Below are 24,987 nucleotides of genomic sequence, written 5' to 3' on the forward strand. Positions count from 1 at the left end.
AGCTAAACAATTCCAGTTTTAAATAAAAAATAATTGTAATATTTAGATTACGCATTCTCTGGCAAAGATGCAGTGAAGCTCCCAAAAAAGGAATACAAAATGGACATTGTATTGTAATGGACATTGTACCTGTCATGACCAGGAAAGACACACGACAGGCCAGGTCACCCTAATCTCGAAGACACTCTGACCACTTCAGTATCAGATAATTCTGCACAATCAACATATTTGATTGATGCTGCAATTTTGGCATCTTTTTCGGACCAACTGGCAAATTGACAATAAAGTGTAGATGGCAAAAATAAACATACCTTAAAATACATAACTGTCCCGCCAAAAAAAAGGCTTTATAAGGGATGCCTGTGGAAACTGTGCTTCACTACCGACCATGAGACTGATTGTCCTCACACTAACGCTAGCCCTTGTGGGTAAGTGATGATGCACTGATCATTTCTTTTGCTTCGTTATATCGTGTTATACTATACATTGCAATAGAATGTGCTAATATAATGAATACATAGTGAAAGTTTTACCGAGTGTGAAGGTAAGGCAGAAAGGAGAAAGGAAAAGAAAGTCTTTAACAGCAGGTAAGGAGTAAAGTTTAATAGTCAGAATATGTTTAAAAGTAGAAGTGAGACATACAGTACATACTGTAAGTGCAATACTGTGTAGTGTAGACGTATTATACATCACAGAAAGGTTTTCAGATCATGGTTAATAGAGTAAAGACACATACTGTAGATGTGATTTTTTAGTTCTTAATTATTAATTCTGAGTGGACCTATTCTGGGCTGAAATAGACATTTTTAATGTGAAATATCACCAGAAAACAATATCTTTATTCCAACTGATCTTTTGGTTCTCTTGCAGCTGGTCAACAGGTGAATATAGGTGAGTATTTAAAGATGCATTTCCCAAACTTGAAATCGCTGTTCTCCATTGAAATGAAATTGCTTTTTGAAACGTATGTGTTATTTTCTAATAAAACATTGAAAACATGGGGTAGTGAATTGGGTCCGTGTACCATAGAACAGCAAGTTATTTTAATACATAATGTTATCCACACCTCTTCTTAACAATCAGCTTAATTAAATCTCTGAATACGAAGATTGTAACAAAACTCCCTTTCTCTAAAAAACATTTCCTAATTAACATTGTGCTACATCATTTCAGAGAGTTCAACGCATTTCTTATTCATTTTAATAAGGCCGATGGCAATCACCATTGACAATGCGAATGCTTAATTTCATTGCTTAATTTCCCAGTGTAACATTATCTACATCTTGACATTTTGACATTGCAGAGCCAGACTTCAGCGCAAGTAGAACCTACGTGTACAAGTATGAAGGTGTCCTACTGGCTGGTCTTCCCACCGCGGGCCTGGCTCGCGCTGGAATAAAGATCAACTCTAAAGTGGTGATCAGTGGAATTGCTCAGAAGACCTATTTGCTCAAGGTAAAGCTGCTGCTAGCCTCACACAAAACAGCCACTGATAATGTTGCAATGACACATTACAGGGAATTTCTTTGCTGAAGCAGACTCATCCCCCTGGATGTAAAGTCTTTACACTTTATCTTGTTCAGTCATGACTCCAAAGCATGACCTCCAAAATGCAACCACACTCCTTATACAGCACACACAAGCAGTTAGAGGACCACCTGATGCATTTGTGTTTTTTTCTGCCGCCATTTATAACTCATTTGCCCCATTTATGTGGTTTTTAAATGTGTTGGCTTCATAATAAATATTTTTCTGAGATGACAGAATGACAGGCTGAGATGACTGAATAGCCTCCTGGCACAAATATACATGCAAAGCCCTAGCACATGTTGCAGTATTACAAATTATGGTGAACATTTTGTATACTGTAGCTCCAAATTTAGATTTTTGTAAATAATAGCACTTTACATTGTAAAAATTCTAAGATTTTGTAAATTGTGTTTAACCAAGTAAAAGAAAATCAATAGAAAGTAAAATTTAAAACTTTCCCTTAAAATCTGAACCATTGAATTTAACATTTTCCCTCCTTCCTGAACTGTTCAGTTTATTGTCATATGCACAAGTGCAATGAAATGCTTATTTCATCCAATGGTAAAAGTAAACAGTTGTTTATACACACTGTAATAACAACACAGGTATCTAGAAAAAAATTGCTCAAAAAGTGTATGGTTTCTAAGTGCTAATAAGCTGATATTTTAAGGAAACTGTTAGGTTCCAGTCTCGTTTGTTGAATGGGGTATTTTGTGTAAGTCAGTGTACTATCTATCCTCAGATACATATGCGTCTGAAACTTTTCATTTGTAAAAATCAAATGTCTAAATGATTTCAACCCTAAAAGAACAATAGCTTTGCATTACTGTTATACAGTATAGTCAAACTAGGAGTGAGGTGGGTCTTTGTTGTCTTTCAGATACTCTCTGTCTCATAGAATAAAAATATGCCATTTTCTCAACACACGGGCACTTGATTTGCAGAGGATACACTATATTTGTAGATGCTGTGGTGTTCATTTTCAGCATATGAGAAACAGATTATGAGTTGTTAAGAGATCAGATGTGTTGGACAGTCAGCCCTAGATGAACAGTTTAACTGATACCATATAGATTAAAATTGAAAAGGAGGTGTTCTATTACAGTATTATCCACACTTCTCAAAATATTTTAGAACTGTGAAAAATGGTATGCCTAGTTATATTTGATATGCATTTATTCATTTCCAAAATAATTCTAAATCATTTATGCAGATATCAAATTTATTCAAAAGAAGAAAACAGTATTTCTTGTGTAATTCAATATATTGGCTCTATTTCTTTCTTTCTAGCTGTTGGAGCCTCAGCTATCAGAGTACAATGGAATCTGGCCCAAGGATCAGTTTGTACCAGCCTCCAGACTCACTCAGGCACTGGCCTCTCAGTTCACCACCCCCATCAAGTTTGAGTACGACAGCGGCCGGGTGGGTCGGATTTATGCTCCCTCTGAAATTTCTGAGACTGTGCTGAACATCTTCAGAGGCATCCTCAACATGCTGCAGCTAAACATCAAGAAGAGCCAGAACGTGTACGAGCTGCAAGAGGTAAAGGACACAACGTCTCTCCATCTGGGACAGTATTGCAAATCCTATGGAAGATTGCAGTCATCACATCCACAGTTTCTGTCTTCCAGGATGGAGTGCAAGGAGTCTGCAAAACAGAATACATCATCCGTGAGGATCAGAAGAGAGGGCGCATCCATATCACCAAGTCCAAGGACTTGAGCGACTGCAATGACAAAATAGTGGAAGACATTGGCACGGAGGAAATAGAACATTGTGCCCATTGTCAGCAGGTAAGAAACATTCTGAGCGCTGAAGGATTCCCTATTATCTCCAGTTCTCTGGGCCTCACAATTTTGCATCTCTGTTCAGAGAGGAAAGAGTCTCAGAGGAGCTGCTGCCTACAGTTACATCCTGAAGCCCACAGACTCTGACGCCTTGATCACTGAAGTTACAGCCCAGGAGCTCCATCAGTTTACACCTTTCAACGAAATGACTGGAGCTGCTCAACTGGAAGCAAGGTACAGCAGTTATGCATGTAGGAAGTGGAAACGTGTTATTTTATTGGGTGTGCTTGGTGCTAAACTACAGTTACTGTAAATGGAAGCTAATATCTTGTATCTTCATTGGTTGTTTCGAAATCTTCATGCATTCAAACACATTTGTTTGACATCCCTAATTCTGTTTTGACTAGTTCACGTTTTTGTGCTTTCCAGACAAAATCTCATTTTCCAGGAGATTCGGAACTCCCCTGTTCAACCTGGGGAATCAGAATACCAGAAAAGAGGGACCTTGAGGTATGAATTTTCCTCTGAAATCTTCCAGATGCCCATTCAACTCCTCCGGAACAGGAACCCAGAGACCCAGGTAAACTTTAAATGATTCAACGGACTTTAGGTAAGACAGGTAGTTCAAGAGTGTCACGCTTCTTATTCATGCCAAAAATGTAAAAGATATTTGTGTGGTGCTCAGATCCTATTCAATTTCTGATATGTTAAAAGGTTATGTTTCAGTAATGTTTTATATGTTTGGTAAAATGTGCTTCCTGGCTGTGATTGACAGATTGTAGAGATACTGGGACATCTGGTTCAGAACAATCAACAGCAGGTTCACGAAGACGCCCCATTGAAGTTCCTGAACTTAGTCCAATTGCTCCGAATTGCCGGCTATCAGAACATACAGGCCATCTGGAAGCAGTTTAAAGGGAAACAAGACTACAGGTACCTGTTTAAAAGTAAAAGTTTCCTCTGTAGGAAGGAACTAATATCAGCTTGTGTCAAGCATTATGAAAATAAATTTAGCGAAGGATTTTTCTAGATGTACAGCATAAGCATAATGGAATTCCGAATGTTATAGTGAATAAAAGTGTTATTTTTTCCTTAATTTCCATAGGGCTTTTTGTCACTTGTTCAATTCACCAGAGTCTGAGAAATACAGCCCCTGTTTCATTTCTTTTGTGTAGACGCTGGATTTTGGATGCAGTTCCTGCCACAGGAACCTCAAGTGCTCTGAGGTTCATTAAGGAGCTGATCCAGAATGATCAACTTACATTCGCTGAAGCCACTCAGGCTCTTCTGACTGCTTTGTACCTGTTAAATGTCAACCATGACAACTTGAACATTGCTGCTGTAAGAGGACACTTTGACCAACATCCTGTAATGAGTCTTATTAAGAGCATTGAGTCCATTTCTAAACTCCTCTATGATTCTTATTCTAGGAGCTTGTTCACAATCGCCATGTTCAGCAAGAACCTATCCTGCGCAAAGTATGCCTTCTTGGTTATGGGTCTTTGGTGCACAGATACTGTCAGAAGCATGACAGCTGCCCTGACAGCCTTTTAGAGGTAAGCGATTGCTGCTCCCAGTTTCTGTTCTATTATGACTGTTATTAAGAGCATCACACTTCATCGTCTCGCTGGTTTCAGCCCCTTCACAACTTTGCTGCTGAAGCTGCTAGCAGAGGCCACCAAGAGGAGATCGTCCTGGCGCTGAAGGCCATCGGGAACGCAGGTCAGCCATCCAGCATCAAGCGCATCGCAAAGTTCCTGCCGGGATTTTCCTCCGGAGCCTCACACCTGCCAGTCAAAGTCCAGGTCGATGCAGTGATGGCCCTGAGGAACATTGCAAAACAGGATCGCAGGAAGGTGAGAAGAAAGTACAGGAACCTTAATATTGGATGGTAGTGATAGAGCTAAACACCTGACATGCTTTGCAGGACTGGGAAAACACCTTCAATGTACAGTATACATTACTACAACACTACTTTAGGAACACCTGTAATAGTATTTAATATAGACACATTCTGAAGGTTACTGGAAAGTACCAGAAACATAAACTATAGATACAAGAATGTAAAACACAAAGCTGGAGGAAGCTATCGTTGTTGCTACACTATGTATTTCAAACTGTCTAAGCAATAAAAAGGGCAAATAGAATGTTAGAATATGTTAGAATTTTGTATGAATGGTTGAATAGTATGATACCCAGAGTGGAAATAAAAACATTGAATTTTTTAGGGTACATGTAAAAAAGGCGTTGTCAAAGAAAGCAAAGTGTAGAAAAATGTGCGTGATACTGAACATCATTTTTTAGGTCTGAAACTAGGCACTACCTTCAGAGGCAGAGCTCAGACTTTATGACCTGAACTCTTTAGACTTGTGACATGTCTTGGTGAACTTTGATTGGTCCTCTGGGGATTGTGACAGTACTGGAGTGTGTGTGTCTCTGATATCGTCCAGGTCCAGGAAGTGGCTCTGCAGCTGTTTATGAACAGAGAGCTCCACCCTGAGGTCCGTATGGTGGCCTGTATCGTCCTGTTTGAGACCAAGCCCACCATGGCTCTGGTGACAACTCTTGCTGATGCCCTGCTGAAGGAGACCAGCCTGCAGGTGGCCAGCTTCACCTACTCCCACATGAAGGCTCTGGCAAGGAGCAGCTCTCCTGATTATGGCCCAGTGTAAGAATCCAGTGGAGTTTTGTCTTTCTGCCTCTCTGACTTGTTGATATAACATCCTCTTGTCTCTAGGGCTTTAGTGTGTAATAACTTGTGTTGTGTGTTCAATAACTGCTTTTCTCTTCTTAAAGTGCTTCTGCCTGCAATGTTGCTGTGAAACTCCTGAACCGTAAACTAGACAGGATGAGCTACCGCTACAGCAAGGCCATTCATGTGGATATTTTCAAAAGTGAGTAGAAGTCTTTAACATACTGTATACAAAAGCAAAATGCACATAAAGAATAATGCTTTGGTACACTCATGTGAGGTGGCATTTGTAGGAGACCACGATCAAACTCACAACACAGGATTAGTGCATGGAACTGAAAGTTAATCATGCTGCTTGAAGGCAAAATGATGTTTTGTCCATTCAAAGAACGGAAGGCTACAAATGTGTGCCTATCCAGTCTGTTGGGTACTTAGTGCTTTATTGATCTGAGTATCTCATACAGGCAATTCTTAAAAGAAGCCATGATTTCAACTACAACAACATAGTTGGGTAGCCTGTTCTATACTCCCACAACCTTTTAGGAATTTTCCTGTTCTCTGTTTACATTCATTGATCCTTTGGTGGTTGGTCACACTAGTGGCAGATGTCCTGACCACTATACAGGGACAGCCTGGACCCCGCAGACAGCTGATGGCACACAGCCTTTACTGTATTTTCCTACCACCACCACAGCATGTTACTTTGTTAAACCTGGTTTGTCGGAACCTTTCAACTCAATCAGAAGGGCAGCAGGCCAAGCTTACACACCACAGCATGATCAAGTGTTTGTGTGTCCCGAGGAGGGTGCAACATACTAGAAGTTATGTACTTTCCTGTGGTCAACTTTTTTATTTTGCAGTCAGAACAATCAAGAAACAAATATACAAACAGGTATGTCAGGAGACTGCCAAGACAGATATTTATTCTAGTTGTCCTTTGAGTTTCTTGGCTCATACCTGTTATTGGATGGTGGAATATAGGACAGGAATATACACTGAGATTGTGCAGAGTTCATCCACAAAGCACCTCAAACCAGGTTTATTATAAGAAAACACACAAAAAAGTCTCTCTTTGTACAAGGAATACAATTTCATTCATGATTTGTGTTTCAATCATGATCTGTGTTTCTTCTGACCAGCCGAGCTAATGGCAGGAGCTGCTGCCAATGTGTTCATCATCAACGACGCTGTCAGCATCTTGCCCAGAGCTTTGATTTCTAAAATCCGAGGTTACTTCTCTGGAGCAGCAGCAGATCTTGCAGAGGTAAGAAAGAAATCATATCTGGAACACAATTTGAATTTGAATAGATTGAAATCCAGGAAAAGTTCCCCAACCCACCTAGCGTGGAGCACAAGTTGACGTCTACAGCTCAGATATTGCAAGTTCAGAGCCACAGAGCTGAGAGCTTGCTAGCGGGGCAGGGCTGGAATTAGTCAGTAAGGACTCACTGCAACTTGCTGGGCACCTGCAAGCTTGCAGTGATGTCAGTGGGAGAATCTCCACTCCTCCAATCACTGCTACCTCTCCTACCAGTCACTTACAACATCTCAGATAACAAACAGTCATGCAAGTGGCTGTGTTGAAGGAACGTACTGTACGTTCACAACTCTCATCCTCTACTGGAGTGAGTAAGACTGCCAGAGAGCTGAATCTTAAAACATTGGCATTCCAAATTAGGTGGGTATCATAAAGACTAATTGTTCACTGCAATTTTTAAAAACAATCTGAGAAATGGTGTGATTTTTCTAACCTAGTTTGGCATCCGAGCAGAAGGGATTCAAGAGGCCATCTTGAAGCGCCAAGCGGCAACTGATTCTGAGGAGATGGACAAAAAACAACGTATCCTGAAAGCAGTAAGTTTATCAATAAAATTCTTTCCTTTCAGTCAATTGCCAAGTTCAACTGTTGTTGAACATGATTTTTCATATTGTTAAACCCCATTTCTCAGTGTTATTTCTTGTGTTACATATGGACAATTCAAATGACAAAAATGTACTTAAAAAAAACAGATATATAGTAGAGTTTGGGTAGTACATGGTGTCAGATGAACTGCATCTTAGTGGTCTCACTGCTTGTATACCTTTACAGGGAAATACATATATTATAGTTTCACATCAAATTCAATTTAAATATGTGAAGTAATATTTTGAAACATTTTGAATAAGGATACAGTATTTTCATGAAAAGGATTTTTTTCCACAAAATGTTAGTTATATTATTGCCTTGTGAAAGTTGATTTGGAAAACATTAGAAAACCTCTTTAAAATATAAACCAGTTTATATTTTACTTTACTATTGAGAACATTATTCAATGGTTCATATTCTTGCATCAGATTTCTGCTTGAAAAAGTGAAATTGCGATTCAAACTATAAGTACATAGATGATACGTATGTAATGGAGCTCCCCAGGAGGCTCTTGGAGTAGATATCCATACACCCAGAGAGTGTCATCACAGACGACAGGATGGCAGGACTGATAAGTTAAATCAGATAAGGCTGCTAAATCCCCTATCCTGGCCTGGTCCCAGGTAAGTACTAGACACAGGAAATCTAAAGACTTCTATTTTGTTGAAAATAAGGAGTGTGTCTAGGACTGCTGTGACTTTGACTGTCATACAGTACGTAAGACAATGGTGTGAAGATCAGGCTGAATGTCCTCTATGGTAGATTTGCCCTTTGCCAGTTGACAGTTTTTATGTCTCTGCACAGCTCACAGACTGGAGAAGCTTCCCTTCCAACAAACCCTTGGCATCAATCTACATGAAGCTCATGGGACAAGAAATCACTTTCGGCACCCTTGACAAGAATACCATTGAAGACGCTATACAGGCATGTATTGCCTTAAGAGGCAGAAAATTCAAGTCACTCAAAACAATTACTTGATGGAATATTTTAGTTTTAGCTTTAATTAGGGTATCCTTTTCCTCTGCAGTAGATTGACTTCACAATTAATTACAATTATTGCTAAAGTTTATGATTATACAGTATAATTGTACTATTTTATTATCATTAATTGCAGACACAGTAACATAATCTAATATAATGCAGTCATGACATACCCATGGACTGTTCCCTGTACATTCTCAATGTTAAAATTAGTGTTGACTTAGAAATCATTTCAACATTCATTTCCCAGTGACCTAACTAGTGTTTGATTTTTGGAGGAATACTCAGTATTTAATCATCGCTTAATCCAGTAAACTTTTTGCTGCTGTTTCTGTGTATAAGTAGACACTTTGAAAAAGACTGTAGTAGTTTAAAAAATGGACAAGGGCCCTGATTCACTTCAGCTGTACACTCTGGTTGTATTGCAGGCGGCCACAGGACCTTTGGACCAGCACGATATGGTGAAGAAAGTGGTGAAGATGTTGCGGGACGGGGTCACATTCCAGTGGTCCAAGCCCCTCCTGGTTGCCGAACTGCGCCGAATTGTCCCGACATGTATCGGCCTTCCCATGGAGCTGGGGCTGTACTCTGCAGCTGTGGCTGCCTCTGGAGCCAACAGTAAGCAAACATGGCGCCATGGCAATGTCCTTGCCTTGCTGCTAAATGGTTCCTCAGGAGATTAAATTCAGATGAGACACAGGAATTGGAAGATTATAAATGGGCTGAGAATAACTGCCTCAAGCAAGTATCATTTATTTGATTTACAGCTTTGGGATATTGCTTTAACTGTCAAATAATGGTAAGGACCAAGAACACAAAAGAAGTGGGAAAATGAAAATATACAGTAACAGCCTGCAGTTATATCACGCTGCAACTCACAATTAGTAACCCACTGCAGGTCAGCAGGTGTGAGCCTGGCCAGTACCTGGATGGGAGACCTCCTGGGAAAAACTAAGGTCGCTGCTGGAAGAGGTGCTAGGGGGGCCAGTAGGGGGCGCTCACCCTGCGGTCTGCGTGGGTCCTAATGCTCCAGTATAGTGATGGGGACACTATACTGTAAAAAGGCACCGTCCTTCGGATGAGATGCAAAACTGAGGTCATGACTTTCTGTGGTCACTAAAAATCCCAGGGCTTTCCCGAACAGGGTAGAAATGTTAAACCCTGGTGTCCTGGCCACATTTCCCCCAGCCTTTATCAATCATGGCCTCCTAATAATCCCCCATCCCCCACTATGGCTGCCATCGCATCATCCTGGTGGTGGTGGAGGGGAGTCCCCATTACCTGTAAAGCGCTTTGAGTGGAGTGTCCAGAAAAGCACTATATAAGATGACATGCTTTGCTTTCTTCTTATATAAGGTTCCTTTGTTTGATTTTATTGCTTTTCTTTTTTTTTAACGTTTCTTTGTTCATTTCTTTGTTTCAATGTTCATAAAAGTCCAAACCCGCCTCACACCTCCTGCTTCTGATAACTTCAGGATTACTCAGCTGATGAACACCAACATACAAGTGCAGGCTGAGCTAACACCCAGGTAAGGCTGATGAAAAGAATCTAAAATGCTCCAAAATACACTTTACATTTACTGTATATACAGTAGTATACTTTACATTTTTTTTTACTAATCTGCTTCTTTTTGTGATAACGGAAGAATAATGCTTAGAAATTATATTCAGTCATTTCCAACAGTTTATTGTCATTCTTGGATTTTTTCAATTATTACCTCTTAAGTATAATTGAAGTGCTAAGGAATGCATATGCTTTAGCAATCAGTTTGATCATCCTAACTCCCAAAAGCTCCCTGATATTTTCCATGTTGCCACTTTAATTGTCATTTGTACTGTACAACCACTGAAGACTGCTCTTCACTTAAGTCTTGTTTTTAAATATTTTATGCTCACCCAAGAGGATGCTGTGCACCCTTGCTGCTCTTTGCATACAAAAATCAATTCTATTGTTTACAAACATAAAATACTGTTCCATGATATGGCATTATGTAGCAGATAAGTGTAACTATACATGTCTTTTTTGCTTGTTTTTGCTATCCTTATTACAGATTCCCTGAACAGAATTCAGCTGAAATTATCCTCCCATTAGAAAGGAGTAACTAATTGTAGCTTCCAAGTCTATGATGTCCAGTACTGATCATAATTTAAACAAAAATAATTGTAAGCAATTCAGCCAAGAAAAATATAACCTCTTTTTCATTTATGGTTTCTCTGTTAAACCTTGTTCTTAGAGATCTGATTTTATAGCCGATTTTTTAGCTTCTGACTGTTTGCTTTGCAGCATTGCTATGCACACCATTGCTGTGATGGGTGTCAACACACACTTAATTCAGGCTGGTCTGGAGATTTATGACAGGATCCATACAGAGGTTCCACTGAGACTTGCTGCAAAACTTGACATCAAAGACAGCAACTTCAAAATTGAAGCCCTACCTGTTCAACAGCAGCAACGACTTTTCTCAATGAGGTACGTCGTTTGTATAAAACAAAAACTAAAAATAAAAATGAAATGTAACACCAATTCTTGAAAACAGAGAAGCTTAAAAGGATAAAAGGCCTTCTAAACTAATAATAGAAACATCTTCATTCGATTTCCAAAGTGGACATTTCCTTGCAAGTCCTTTTTATATTGAAAGATCCCAGAGCTCTTTAAATATAGGAGGGGACCTGCCTTCAGCCAGCACTGAAGTACAGCACGCTCCTGGGAGATATACGGCAGCCGTTATGCACCAGTCCCACTGCACACCAGTTTAAATGGAGAGAAAAGGCTTCACCATTCAAATTAAGAGGGGACTTTTAAGAGTAAAATTCTAATTGTAAGTTAACACTGTTAACAGTACTTGTACTGTATTCTCTTTAATGAACACAGGTTTTTGGGACCTTGGTTCAATGTCTTATCTGAAAGACAGCACCTCCTGCTGCTCTGTGCTCCCACTGTCCATAATGGGGAGCAGGCTTGCAAACTGGCTCATCGTCCCCACTTACAGCAGCAGTCTGTTTTATTCTTAGAGCTCTATCAGCGCAGTATAAATCAGGCTCAGCCTTGCCTGGCCTTTGTGCCTTGATGATATAAGACTAGGAAGTGGCAGGGCTGTTGGCAATACATTTGTTTTATTATTATTAGAAAATATTATCTCCTTTAGGCATTAGTTATGAGGAGCTATGTACAGTACCACCGTGTGCTAAGAGAAACGAAAAGCAAAGAATATCTGATATTCCCATAAATACCCATGGATTCGGATGTAATTAATTTCTTACCAGATAAGTGTCAACGCAAGCAGCAATTTGACTGAATAAAATCTTTCTCAACAGGGCGGAATCCTTTGCTGTGACAAGAAATGTGGAAAATTTGTCATCTGCTAAACGAACCCCAATCGTGCCAGAATCTAACCAGGCAAAACTGTCAGAAGAGAAATTCTCCTCGCAACAACAAACCTATACCGAACACAGCAGAGGCATGGTAGGACCCTTTTTTTCTCTTATGCTTGTGAAAGTTTCCACCTACCACCACAGAATCCCTCACACAGAGTGTATCTTATAACTCTCGCTGTCTCTCTTTCTCTGTTACAGGCAAGAACAGCATCTGAAATAATATCATCACAGACACCTTACTACTCAGAGCTGAGACCTCATCCCATCTCATCAACAGTACATAAAACATTATGCTTTACTTCCCCAACCTTTGGATTCCAGGCATGCTATGAGGAAAAATCCCAGAATGCTGCTTTCATCAGAAATTCCCCTCTATATAAAGTTATTGGAAAGCACATTATCTACATTGATTTAAAACCAGGTAACAGTAATTAATTCATCTTTGGTTATATACTGTATCTTGGTATGACAGACGCAAATCTTCTCAGAGCATTGGAGTGGAATAGAAAATGAATCACCCTTCACCTTTTCGATTTTTGTCATGTTCTGGGACAGATGGACATTTTAGATTCTGAGTGTAAGATGAGATATTGTGGGAGTAGTGATAGTTCACAATTAGGGGTGGGCGGTATAACAGATTCAGACGGTATATCGGTAGAAATATGTGCTACGATATGGATTTGGCTATGCCGTTTATACCGGTAGAGAATGGATTTCGATGTTTACAGAGATTGCGCTGCCAGCGTCGTCGCAAAACGGGGTTTGGATTTTTTACTAGTGACCCGTAATAGTTTATTTTAGCTCCAATTATATAATTCTGGAAATGTTCATCTTGCTGGTATTTGCAAATCTTGTTCAGAATGATCGATCTTCAGTGGTTCAGACGTCCGGTTCGTGACGGAATTGAGGCCATTGCGACCAATAAAAACACGCGGGCGTCCTCTTCCCTGTTCGGTGAAAAGAGACGCACGTGTTCGGTGTGCCCTACCGCTAACGCAAATAGGCGGAGACAAGGAGAAAGGCGGTGTAAGCGAGACGGGAACAACGGTTATCTACGATATATGTCGGACGACGATTTTAGCTAGAGGTAATATAAGCAACCTCTTCTATCACTTAAAGACGAAACATATACAGTATGCGAGTATGAGGAAAGTTCGAGAATGCGCTCCGAATCAAGCAGCTCTAGTGTTGTGGTGAGAAGAAAAGCCACAACGCAGACATTGCTGCCCGAGTCATTAATTAGATACTTTATTGATCCCGTGAGGGAAATTGCAGTGCAACAGCAGCTTAGCACAGTGTAACGGAAGGATACAGTAATACAACAATACAATCAGTGCAGTCAATGAAAGGTGCACTAAGAAGAGTTGCTCACCGTCCAGAATACACAAAGAACAAACCAGAACAGTACACAAAAAGTTGTATTGCACATTATAAATATAAATATATTGTACAAGTCCCTGGCATATAATGCACAAAAAAAACAGTTGTAAATGGAAAAAGCCAGATGTAAGCAGAGAGTTTACTGTTTAGTCCAAAAACAGGTCAATGTCAATGTTGCCCCTGCCCAGACACAAAGTGGATGAGTTGTGCAGTCTTATGGCAGAAGCCAAGAATGACCTGTAGCACCATGGATGGATCAGTCTATCGCTGAACGTGCTCTTCATTCTCACAAGCATGTCATAGAGGGGATGGGAGATGTTGTCCATGATGGCCTCTAGTTTGGACACCATTCTTCTCTCAGCCATCGTTGTCCTTATGACAAGTAAAGCCGGCAGTGGAAGGACATTACACACTACACACTAGTTCAATGTGAAATTTCAAAAATACTAAAGGAACAACACAGTAGCTAACCAACAGTTAATAATAACCTAATAGGTAACTCCAGGCAATAAAAAACTTACTATCCAAGTCCTGTTCTCCTTTTAAAGCATGTTCTTTTGAAAGTATGAGGCAAAACTCCTATATCGTGATGTATATCGTTACTGTCCAAAATTAAAATTATACCGTGATATAAATTTTCGGCCATATCACCCAGCCCTAGTTTACAGCATGATGCTTACTGCCTAATATTAATCATAGTTTTGTATCTCAGAAGGTAGCAGACAGAAATCCTTAAAGTTTCAAATTGTCTTTGTGCACAAACAAAACTTTCATAGCAATCATAGCATAGTGGTTCAAAATGAGATTCTTTTTCAAATTGCTCCTAACTCCCAGGTGCAAACCTGAGACAGGGGGCATACTGTAGTAACAACGGATTGATCACTTGGGGCTTCCAAAGGCTCCCACATAAGCCTTACTTTTTGCATATACTGTAGTTCACCTATTGCATATACTGTAACTGAATGTGTGTTAGTTGGTAGGTAGGATATACAGGTAGTTTGCACATAGGATTTTTTTGTCTATAAGGTGTGGTTGCCTGTCCTTGAGTATTGGTTGGTGATGCCATTAGATTGGATGATGGAACTGGAGTCTTACTCGTTTGCATGTTGTCACTAAGCTGTGTATACAAGATTTCTGTCATGGCTTATAGACAGGGTACTTTCATTGCATAGATAGAACTCATAGAACTGACGAGTGATTCAGGCTTTCTTTTCTATTTTCTGTATACTACTTTTCAAATACAAGATAAGATTGTAAGGTAAATAATCAACACATTGAAGAAACATTCTATTTTACTTGCTTAGCCATCTCAATGCTAATTAGACTTGGCTGTGTTTGTAGTTCACACTGAGGAACCAATTGAAAAACTGCACATCGAGATCCAGGCTGGACCAAAAGCTGCTTCCAAGATCATTAAGATGGTGTCCTTGAAAGACATGACCATTGACAAGGAAGAAGAAGCTGCACAAGGAAAGGCTGTCCTGCTGAAACTGAAGAAGATCCTCCATACAGGAAAAGTACTCAATCAATTTTATTTCTTTATAAAGCTGCAAACAAGATTGTGTAATTTAGGGGCATAAAACATGCCCCTTCGTGTTCTGCTGTTTCATTATTTCACAGTGGTTCAGTGATAGCTCAGTACAGCTTGAATACTAGTATTAATGAGCATGGTAGTGCTACTTGTACTTTTAAAAGTATTTTTCTACGATTGTTTTTAATATAATCGAGTACACAGCTATAATCGAGCCCTAGCTGTGTTCTGAAAGCAGTAAAACAATTCAGCAGGTTTGGTCGGCTGCTCTGTGTTGTAAGCTGTCAGAGGTATGAAGTGAGCCAAGCACACAGGACAAGAAGTCTCAGAAGGCCTCTTCTTTCTTCACAGAGAAACAAAACCCAGGGGGACTCCAGTTCTTCCTCTAGTTCCTCAGAGAGAAGCAATAGCTCCTCCAGCAGCTCTTCTTCCAGATTCCGGGCAGGTACGGAGAACCTGAGAATCCGGACCCGCAAGTCCTCATCCTCTTCCTCTTCTTCCTCCTCCTCCTCCTCCTCCCGAAGAACCCACAGTCAGAACCAAAATCAAAATGAAAAGCTCAGACCAAGAAGGAACAGTAGCAGCAGCAGCAGCAGCAGCAGCAGTGGCAGAAGCAGAAGCAGCAGCAGCAGTAGCAGTGGCAGAAGCAGCAGCAGCAGCAGTAGCAGTCGTTCCAGTAGGAAATTCCATTCCCAGAAGAGTCAGAACCGGATGAATGGAGGTAATTGGAGCATCAGGGGCTCTCTTGGTAGCGGCATCAGTCAGTCCAGCCAGGTAATACCTTGTGTTTTCAGAAACATTTTGATTGTTTTCATGTTGATGCGTCAATACTCAATACAACTTCAGTTACCTATACCATGAACCTTGTAATTCATGTTAGGGTACACAGTAAATATTTTTCTGTTTATAAGATCTGTTAGATTGATTTTTAGAATATGACACTAAAGTAATTCTACATCCCTTTCTTTTATACACAAAGGATGTGTGAATTTCTAATCTTGTCATATAATATTGGTTTAATACATCATTTATTATTTAATTTATTAATTAAATAAAAAACACATTTAATTTAATGCATTTACATACATTAATTAATTCAATACATTTAATTTATTTTCACAGATTATGAACCCTGCGATGTACAAATTTAAGAAACACCACATCCATCAGGCAAGTTTTCTTTTTCTGTTCTCTATGTGAAGTGATACAGCCTTGGACTCATTTGACTCCTCTTCTCGTGAGATCATTATATGCAGACATTACATGCAAAGGAACAAGTAATAGGTTTATTCCATGCTGAAAAAAAGAAGAAAGAGAACACAACGTTTCGGCCGTGGAGCCTTCTTCAGGTGTGAGAGAGACAGGGCAGTAGGCAAAGGTAAAGTAGCGGGAGAACAAAGGTTGGGAGGGAGGAGGAGTGAGAGGCGGGAGCAGGGGACAGAAAGAGAGGCCAATCAAGAGGTGTTAAGTCAGAATGGGTGCAGAGAGGTGTGAAATGAAACTTCCAATGAATGGAGAAAATTTAAAAGAACAGTAGTCTGTCGTTAAGGGAAGGGAGAAGGTGTGATCCTAGCTGCAGAATAATTTTAGTTTCGGTGGTCTTTCTGATGTATGAGTTTGGAAAACCGTCTTTGAGAACACAGACGGAGAGATTAGAGTGGTCGTGGCCGTCAGAGGTGAAATGAGAAACAATGGGCTTGGAGAGATCTTTAATCTTTACAGCCCTGACGTGTTCTCTGAAACGGTCTCCGAGTCTCCTTCCTGTTTCTCCAATGTAGATGGCTGGGCATTTACTGCAAGAGATACAGTAAATAAGGTTGCTGGAGGTACAAGATGCTGTCTGGGTGATCCGGAATTGTCCTGAGGGGCCTTGAATGAGTGTGGTGGTGGCTGTGTATTTGCAGGTGATACAGCGAGCTCTGTTGCAAGGGAAAGTGCCTGGTGTGGATGGTTGTTGAGGGCGGTCAAGGGAGCTGTGAACAAGGAGGTTACGCAGATTAGGTGGTCGGCGATATGAGATGATAGGGCGATCAGAAAAGAGGGCCCCAATGGAGGGATCATCCTGTAGGATGGAAAAGTTGTGGTTAATGGTCCTGGGGATAGGAAGTGTTTTAGGGTGGTAAGGAAGCACCAGAGGAATGCGGTTGTTACGGCGGGAGTTCCTGATCGGGTTGATGGTCCGGGGGGTGTTTTTGGCTCGGGCAAGGGCCCTGTCAATCACACTGCTGGGGTATCCTCTGTTGATGAAAAATGAGTACATTTCGAGGGCTTGGTTCTCGAAGTCGATGTCGTCGCTGCATAACCATTACATGCAGACATGCTCAGACAAGTGCACCATTACACTGCCTGGCTCATTTCACTTTGCAAGCACAGTTCAAGGAGCAGAGCTAAGGAACTGGGCATATGACTGGTGTTGCTCTTGCAGATATCACATACTGTAATCTACCAGGATTATAGGCTCCTGGTGCAATGAACAGCAAGATGAGGAAACTATGGCCAATTTAGAACCCAACCAACAAGTGACACACTGTTGTGATCACCATGCCAGGGGGAGTTCTAATCACAACAGCTAGTGGTAACTTCTAGGACTTATCTGGAGAGACCAATCCGCTGTACTTTCAGGGCCACTTGAAGGGCAAGAGATTTCATGTTCCACACTATCACAAAGTGAAGATACCACTTTGTCATCAAATCAGCTGGACGTCAACATCAGCTTGACTGTTGAAGGCTCCTGTGTGCTCATGTGGGCCAGTAAACACGGCTGTTAGCTCCAAATGTCAATAGTAAAAAGACCTGTGAAGACTGACGTGAAGTGTCATTTTACTCATGTCAAACTCTTCCGCCCTGTTGAATGATTTGAATTGGGTTATTCCTTAGTCGTACAATCATCAGTTTTAATTCTCCAAAGCTATGATAAAAGCTCAAGACCCCATTACTGACCATAGTGATCGTGAAAGACAAAGGTCCGGATCGAGGAGTGAAGGCTTTGTTCCCTTTTTTCGGACAGCATGGCAGAAGGAAGCATTTCAGACAGCCGGACTCTTACAGCAAAACAAGCAGCAGTAGCAGCAGTAGCAGCAGTAGCAGCGCTGCCAGCTTTGAAACGGCCAACAAGAAGGTAGGAACGTCTTTATGTTCAAGCTAACAAACATAGAAAGCCTCTGTTACCGCACTGCTGCTCGATGGATTACCTGCAGGCACACAGTGAAAAAGGGACTAGTTAAGATTCAGAAAAACAGGGTAAAGAAAGGTGGTCAGGAGTGTACTGGGATGCCAGCAGGGGCCTGAAACCCCTTTGGTGGAAGCAGCAGTTAAGAATATAAATCTGCGAAGATAACACACCGTCTGTCTTTAATACTTTTGTACAGCCTCGGTTCCTTGGAGATTCAATGCCACCTGTACTGGCAGTCCTTGCCCGTGCAGTGAGAACTGATGGCAAGGCACAGGGCTACCAGGTTGCCGTTTACCATCACCCCACGTCGTCCCAGCCCAGGGCACAGGTGATCGTAGCTGCGATCCAGGAGAAAGACAACTGGAAAGTCTGCGGTGATGGAATGATGCTCAGCCAGCACAAAGCCATGGTAAGATACGCCAAACTGACAACGTCAGTTTTTTTCCATTTCCCCCCCTTTCCCAGTTAATAGTGTCATATTTATCTTTTTTTCACCCAAGGCTAAGATGAGCTGGGGAGAGGACTGCCAACAGTACTTAGCTGTTGTCAAGGCAGAAACTGGTCGTTTAGCACACAACCCTGCTGTGCAGCTCAAAATCAAGTGGAGAAAGATTGCTGGAATAATTAAGCACGTTTCTAAAATGTATGTATTCCTGATCTTTGTTTTTTTTAAGGACGTGACTGTTGATTTTCCTCAGCTCATTTACTTCTACAGTGTGTACTTTATAACGTATTGTTGTACATTCACATGCAATTTCAATTTATTCCTTGAAATGCAGTCCATTATCCAAAAAGAGAATGTAATGTAATGTAATGTGTGACTTAATATACGTTGAAAGTTATTCATAAAAGTAGACAGTATTTACAAATCATCCCACATCAATATACAGTAATAGTTTTTTGCCTTTAGCAATTTAGGTATTGCTATAAATTTAGCTATAAAATATTTTATTGAATTTCCATAACAAATGTAATAATTGTCTACAGTAATAAACTGATACACCATCATACATACAATAAGAATAATATTGTCATGCATTAGAGAAAGATGTAATAGATTGTTTTAGAACAAGTAATAGGTTTATTCCATGCTGAAAAAAAGAAGAAAGAGAACACAACGTTTTGGCCGTGGAGCCTTCTTCAGGTGTGAGAGAGACAGGGCAGTAGGCAAAGGTAATGTAGTGGGAGAACAAAGGCTGGGAGAGAGGAGGAGTGAGAGGCGGGAGCAGGGGACAGAAAGAGAGGCCAATCAAGAGATGTGAAGTCAGAATAGGTGTAGAGAAGTGTGAAATGAAACTTCCAATGAATGGGGAAAATTTAGAAGAAGAGTAGTCTGTCGTTAAGAGAAGGGGGAAGGTGTGATCCTAGCTGCAGGATAAGTTTGGTTTCGGTAGTCTTTCTGATGTATGAGTTCGGAAAACACAGACGGAGAGATTAGAGTGGTCGTGGCCGTCAGAGGTGAAATGAGAAACAATGGGCTTGAAGAGATCTTTAATCTTCACAGCCCTGACGTGTTCTCTGAAGCGGTCTCCTTCCCGTTTCTTCAATGTAGATGGCTGGGCATTTAGTGCAAGAGATACAGTAAATAAGGTTGCTGGAGGTACAAGACGCCATCTGGGTGATTTGGAATTGTCCTGAGGGGCCTTGAATGAGTGTGGATTGGTTTAGAAGTCATCCGAAATCCTGTGTTAGGACTTTATTCCTGAAACACACCTTGAAAATGACAAATATATTGCTAAATTTGCTTGATTATAACTAATACAGGGTATGTTGTGGTTATTTATTGTTATGAAAAGATAATAAGTATCCAGATAGCCCTTATTTGGAGGTTGTCCATTTTTTGTCAAATATGTAGTACCTTTTTTTACTGGGCTGATGAAAACTGAATTCATCACAGCCTATATACTGTACATATATATTAAGAAAGGTAATGAAAGACTTTGTCTGAACAATCACAAATGTACCCTTGACAGAATGCTTGTAGGGTAGGTGTGATTGGCTAACAGGAGTCGAGCGAGCTTGGCTCAAGATTGCTCCTGTAGAGTATAGGACTGTGTATTGCTTTTATTTTCATTGCAAAACCAATTCTCTTTGTGCCTACAGACTGTTTGACTATGTACCTGGTGTATCCTATATGGCTGGTTTCTCTGAGGACAGGCACAACAACCCATCCAAAGAAATCAAAATGATTCTTGCAGCAACATCCTCCAGGACCATTGATGCAGTTATAAAGATGCCAAGGGTAAGCCATTCTTCACTAGTGACTTTTTTAATGCCATTACTGTGTTACACTCCTGACAGCTGGATATCTGTTGGATTAAGAAGTGCAAACAACTGCATTTCACAGTACAACTCCATTTTTATTGCATTGACTGTACAATTGTAGTGACAATGAAACACACAACAAGGTTAGTATTTTTTTAAATTCTGCATTATTTCCTAAAATAAAGTTTGAGAAAATCTAAATTTTCTATATGGCTAATTACTGTATTTCATGTGGTACAGAGAACAAACTCGTTCTGCAGCCTTCATTAGATCAAAGCAGCAGAAATTGTTAATTAATTAAGACAACCCTCAAACAGAAAGTAAAAGATGTTACAAAAACAGTGATAATATACAGTAGGCTTTTAATTATTTTTAATTCATTGTAATCTTTGAATTGCCTTTTAATATTTAATACATTTTGAGTGTTGAGGTTTGTGCTGTCCAAATGATCTATTTATAACAAGCATAATGGTGAGCTGCTGTGTCTGCTCAGTGATAAAATAAAGCAAGATGGCTATTAGATGCTATGGGGGTAGCATGCCAAGAGCTTATCCCCATAGCCTTTAATAATGAGCCAGTGTCCCTCAGTGAGTTGAGTGTATAGTTCTGAATGCTGCACCTTTCTTCATTCTTTAGCTCACAGTGTATAAAAGGGCAGTCCATGTTCCTCTTGCCTTGCCTGTTGGACCAGACGTTCTTGAAGAAGTCAAAGAAGAAGGGTGGAACATACTTTCAAGACTCCCTGCTATGTTTACAGAAGCTACCACAGGTTGGTACTATATGTTGTGATGAATTTAATCCGACCAATGCAATGGAACCAGAGCATTAAAAAAACCATGCTCACATAGAAGTTCACATTTTAAAACATTGTTCATTATATATTGTTCTTTTCTATGAACATTATGCTGCTTTGAGTTTCTTCTAAATATAGAATTTAGAATGTCTAATTATAGATTAACATCTATTTATTTGAAATGAAGAGAATGGAAATAAGCTGAACTGAGTATTACAACAACATGAATAACCAAAGCTCTGCACTGCATGTTTTTTTATTTGACCTCTGCATTATCAAGATGTAATTGTTTTATTTCCTAGCTGAGTGCAGTGGAATAAATGAAACAGTGATGACTTTCAATGATGTGAAGTACGACAACGAAATGCCCATTTCCTGTTACCAAGTGCTGGCTCAAGACTGCACTCCTGAGCTCAAGTTCATTGTTATGTTGAAGAAGGACGACGTTTCTGAGCAAAACAATATCCATCTGAAACTCGCTGACGTGTGAGTACAGCAGTAATTTTAGATGGCTGGAAGGACACAAAACTCCCCTAACTTTTATTAAAATTAACTAACAGAATAACATACTCCAGCTTGATGCCTAAGAGCTGAAAAAAAAAGATCCCAGCACAAGGCATACCCTTATTTTGATTTTGCAATGGTTTATTCCATAAAAGAATACTTTGAATCAATTGTAATTAATTTAAAAATGAAAGGAGGTTTCACTGCTTAAATGCATTAGGTCCCGTATGTGAAAATGCAGCTACTTTAGTCTCATTGACGTTTTATGTGATAAAATGTCAGAACATTTAAATGCACACTCTTACTTGCAAGGGTATAATCATACTACAGTATAATAAAACATACTGTACAATGGTAAATCATCCCTGATCAGTGTTAATCTAGGGCTAGAACTCTTTAACCACTGATGACCCAGTCTCTTGTTTCGAATGTCTTATTTGGACCTTCTTCCTCCAGTGACATTGACATGCACCAGGGTGAATGTTCTGTGCAGCTGGCAATTGATGGCGTGGAAATTCCTTTGGCTACCCTTCCATACGTACATAAATCAGGTCTGTCCAAGCACATCAGAACTTCTGCCACTCAAAGGGAAAAGGCATAAGAGATGCCATGGACTGTATTTTCATGGTCTTTCACACGTCTTACTAAATCGCTGTTTACCTGTATGTACGTTGACATGTTGCATTGCTTTGTTTAAAGGGAAAATAACAATTAATATGAAGGAAGATGGATTGGCTCTCAACGCTCCAAGTTATGGCCTTCATGAAGTCTTCTTTGAAAAGGACAACTGGAAGGTAACGTGGAAAAAATGTATACTATACATCCAATCCAAACACTCATATACAGTATGCATCTCTTGAACAATGGCTAATACATTGTACTCTTTTGAAAATCAAGATTCAAGTTGTTGACTGGATGAAGGGACACACTTGTGGAATCTGTGGAAGAAGTGATGGAGAAACTAGGCAGGAATATTCGACACCCAACAGCCGTATTTCTGAGAATGCACTAAGCTTTGCACATTCCTGGGTCCTTCCGGCTGCGAACTGCCGTAATGATGACAGTAAATATCGTCTCCTTCCTAATCATTTGCACATTAAATTCCACGAACTTACCTCACTGAGATTTTGAAGATCTTATTATTAAGATCAAGATCTTATTGCTATTTGCATTTTGAGCTCAAGGTTATAAGGTGAAGAATTCTAGCCAGAACCAAGGCAGCTGGATATCGAATAGAACAGAACAATTCCAAGAAAGACTATTGCAGCAGTGAAGAGCTGTTGAGCAACGTCACTAGAAATTGGTTCAAAAGATGCTTATTGCATCAAATGTGTTTGAAAAGTGAACAGCATCTATCCTCTTTGTACCATATTTTTTCCAGAATGCACCATTAAGCACGAGTCCGTGAAGCTGGAGAAGCAGGTGGTTCTCGAAGGACAGGAATCTAAATGCTATTCTGTGGAGCCTGTGCTGCGCTGTCTGCATGGATGTCTTCCAATTAGAACCACACCTGTCACAGTTGACTTCCACTGCCTGCCAACTGGTGAGTTGCAAGTCAGCTGAAAGATTTTAAGGAGCATTGCTGTGACTTTTTATGTTGGAATTGTAAGTAGTTTTGATGTGGTACAGAGTACACCACCAAGGAGCAAATGAAAGCACAGCTGAAGACAGCTGAGGAAACAGCAATTGCATCTTCATTCTTAATACATTTGACTGCATAAGTACATTAACTGCATCAAATATGGACTCAAGATCAAGTTTTAGCAACATATGGACTTGTCTTATTTTAACGTTTTTAAAAAATATCCTTTTCCGATTATGTTTCAGACTCGCATGTGAGCAGATTAAGTGGTCAGAGCAGCATTTGGGAGAAGAGCGTGGATCTGAGCGAGTCTGTGGACGCACACATAGCCTGTCGCTGCAGTGAACAATGTGTTTAAATGCCTGCTGGCCCTGGCCCCTTCAACTTCATCTGACAAGTTTTAAGATTTATTCATGGTCCTATCTTCAACTTTCTCAAGTTATTCCCTGTAAAATCTGAAAATGTTAATAAATTCAAAGCAGCATATAACCTTGTGTTATTTTTCCCATATTTTGTTGCGTTAAACAAAAGAAAAAAAATGGCTTAACAATAGAAAAATGTTCACTTTCCTGTTAGGTCTTTTGGTTACAGCTTGTGTAGCTTATATGACACTTTACCTTAGTGCAGGAAAGAATGATACCTTTTACAATAAAAGTGCATTCTATGATAGGGATGGTTAGTTTCAAACGTTGTAATCTCCAAGGTGCTCAATTCAAACCCTGATAGCACTTTTCATCTCATGCGCTTTGCATATAGGAAGAGTGCACTTCAAGCATTCAAGCCATTGTGTGCCAGCAGTTCCACTCCACAGCACATCTGTAGTGCCTCTTTAATGACCAAGAGAGAGAGTCTGATGTCTAATCTAAAGGATGGCACCTCCTACAGCAGAGTATTCTTAGTCAATATTGTTTTGGACATTTTGGTCCAGAGGGTACACCATCACTTACTGGTCTACCAGCACTGCTACAGTATTATCAACATCAGCCATGTAGTGCTCATTAGGAATCTTTCACCTCAGTCATGATCACGAATTTCCCTTGTAATGTAGCATCCGGGATCTTTCAGGATTAGGCTACAAGATACTATTGACAAAACACTTCTAACCTGTTTGGTTAGATTTGGGGTTGGATTAGATAACCATTTTATCTAATCCTAATAAAATTAGGCAAGATTGAAATAAGAATAATACTGTAAATGTATGTATCCTCTTAAAGGGGAGCTGCACTCCCAGTTTCTCGGACCAGTTATTAAATCTCATTAACAAAACGAATTCATTGACATTACAGAAAAAGTTTACAAATTTCAAATTAAGCACAGAATCATGAACTTTGTGAAAGCACTGTAAGGCACCATGGTATTGCAAACTCACATTCACACTACCACGAACTGTCATGTGGTGCGGCTCTTCCTCCTCACTAGTCACTGTAATGACTAATGTAATATGTATGAGCAAATACATAGAGATTGTGCAGCAGACATTTCACAGCAG

At 40.1% G+C, this 24,987-nt stretch overlaps 1 protein-coding gene across 1 annotated transcript; it reads left to right on the top strand.

The window, feature by feature from the left end:
- The first annotated feature begins 388 nt into the window (after positions 1-388).
- On the top strand, positions 389-23,856 carry LOC148823875 (vitellogenin-like). Its single transcript, XM_088928162.1, has 35 exons — positions 389-428; positions 871-891; positions 1,304-1,455; positions 2,821-3,072; positions 3,162-3,323; positions 3,403-3,551; positions 3,747-3,897; positions 4,093-4,250; positions 4,493-4,658; positions 4,748-4,873; positions 4,955-5,173; positions 5,768-5,985; positions 6,114-6,211; positions 7,149-7,273; positions 7,765-7,863; positions 8,720-8,839; positions 9,325-9,514; positions 10,332-10,425; positions 11,181-11,366; positions 12,212-12,359; positions 12,470-12,692; positions 14,993-15,168; positions 15,534-15,858; positions 16,297-16,352; positions 18,190-18,300; positions 18,551-18,763; positions 18,855-18,997; positions 20,458-20,596; positions 21,256-21,388; positions 21,715-21,898; positions 22,373-22,467; positions 22,616-22,710; positions 22,814-22,979; positions 23,298-23,459; positions 23,744-23,856. Exons 1-35 carry the CDS (start codon positions 389-391, stop codon positions 23,854-23,856), a joined length of 5,208 nt encoding a protein of 1,735 aa, XP_088784288.1.
- The last annotated feature ends 1,131 nt before the right edge of the window (positions 23,857-24,987 follow it).

This window comes from Atractosteus spatula, chromosome 11 (genome assembly GCF_055471065.1).
Source record: "Atractosteus spatula isolate fAtrSpa1 chromosome 11, fAtrSpa1.hap1, whole genome shotgun sequence".
Lineage (NCBI taxonomy): Eukaryota > Metazoa > Chordata > Actinopteri > Semionotiformes > Lepisosteidae > Atractosteus > Atractosteus spatula.

What these genes read in the sequence shown, in the direction of transcription:
- LOC148823875 (XM_088928162.1), top strand. Translation starts at nt 389, where the DNA reads ATGAGACTGATTGTCCTCACACTAACGCTAGCCCTTGTGG. An exon ending in AGAAGACCTATTTGCTCAAG is followed by an intron (nt 1,456 to 2,820) that starts GTAAAGCTGCTG and finishes CTTTCTTTCTAG; the next exon opens with CTGTTGGAGCCTCAGCTATC. An exon ending in CAGGCTGAGCTAACACCCAG is followed by an intron (nt 10,426 to 11,180) that starts GTAAGGCTGATG and finishes TTTGCTTTGCAG; the next exon opens with CATTGCTATGCACACCATTG.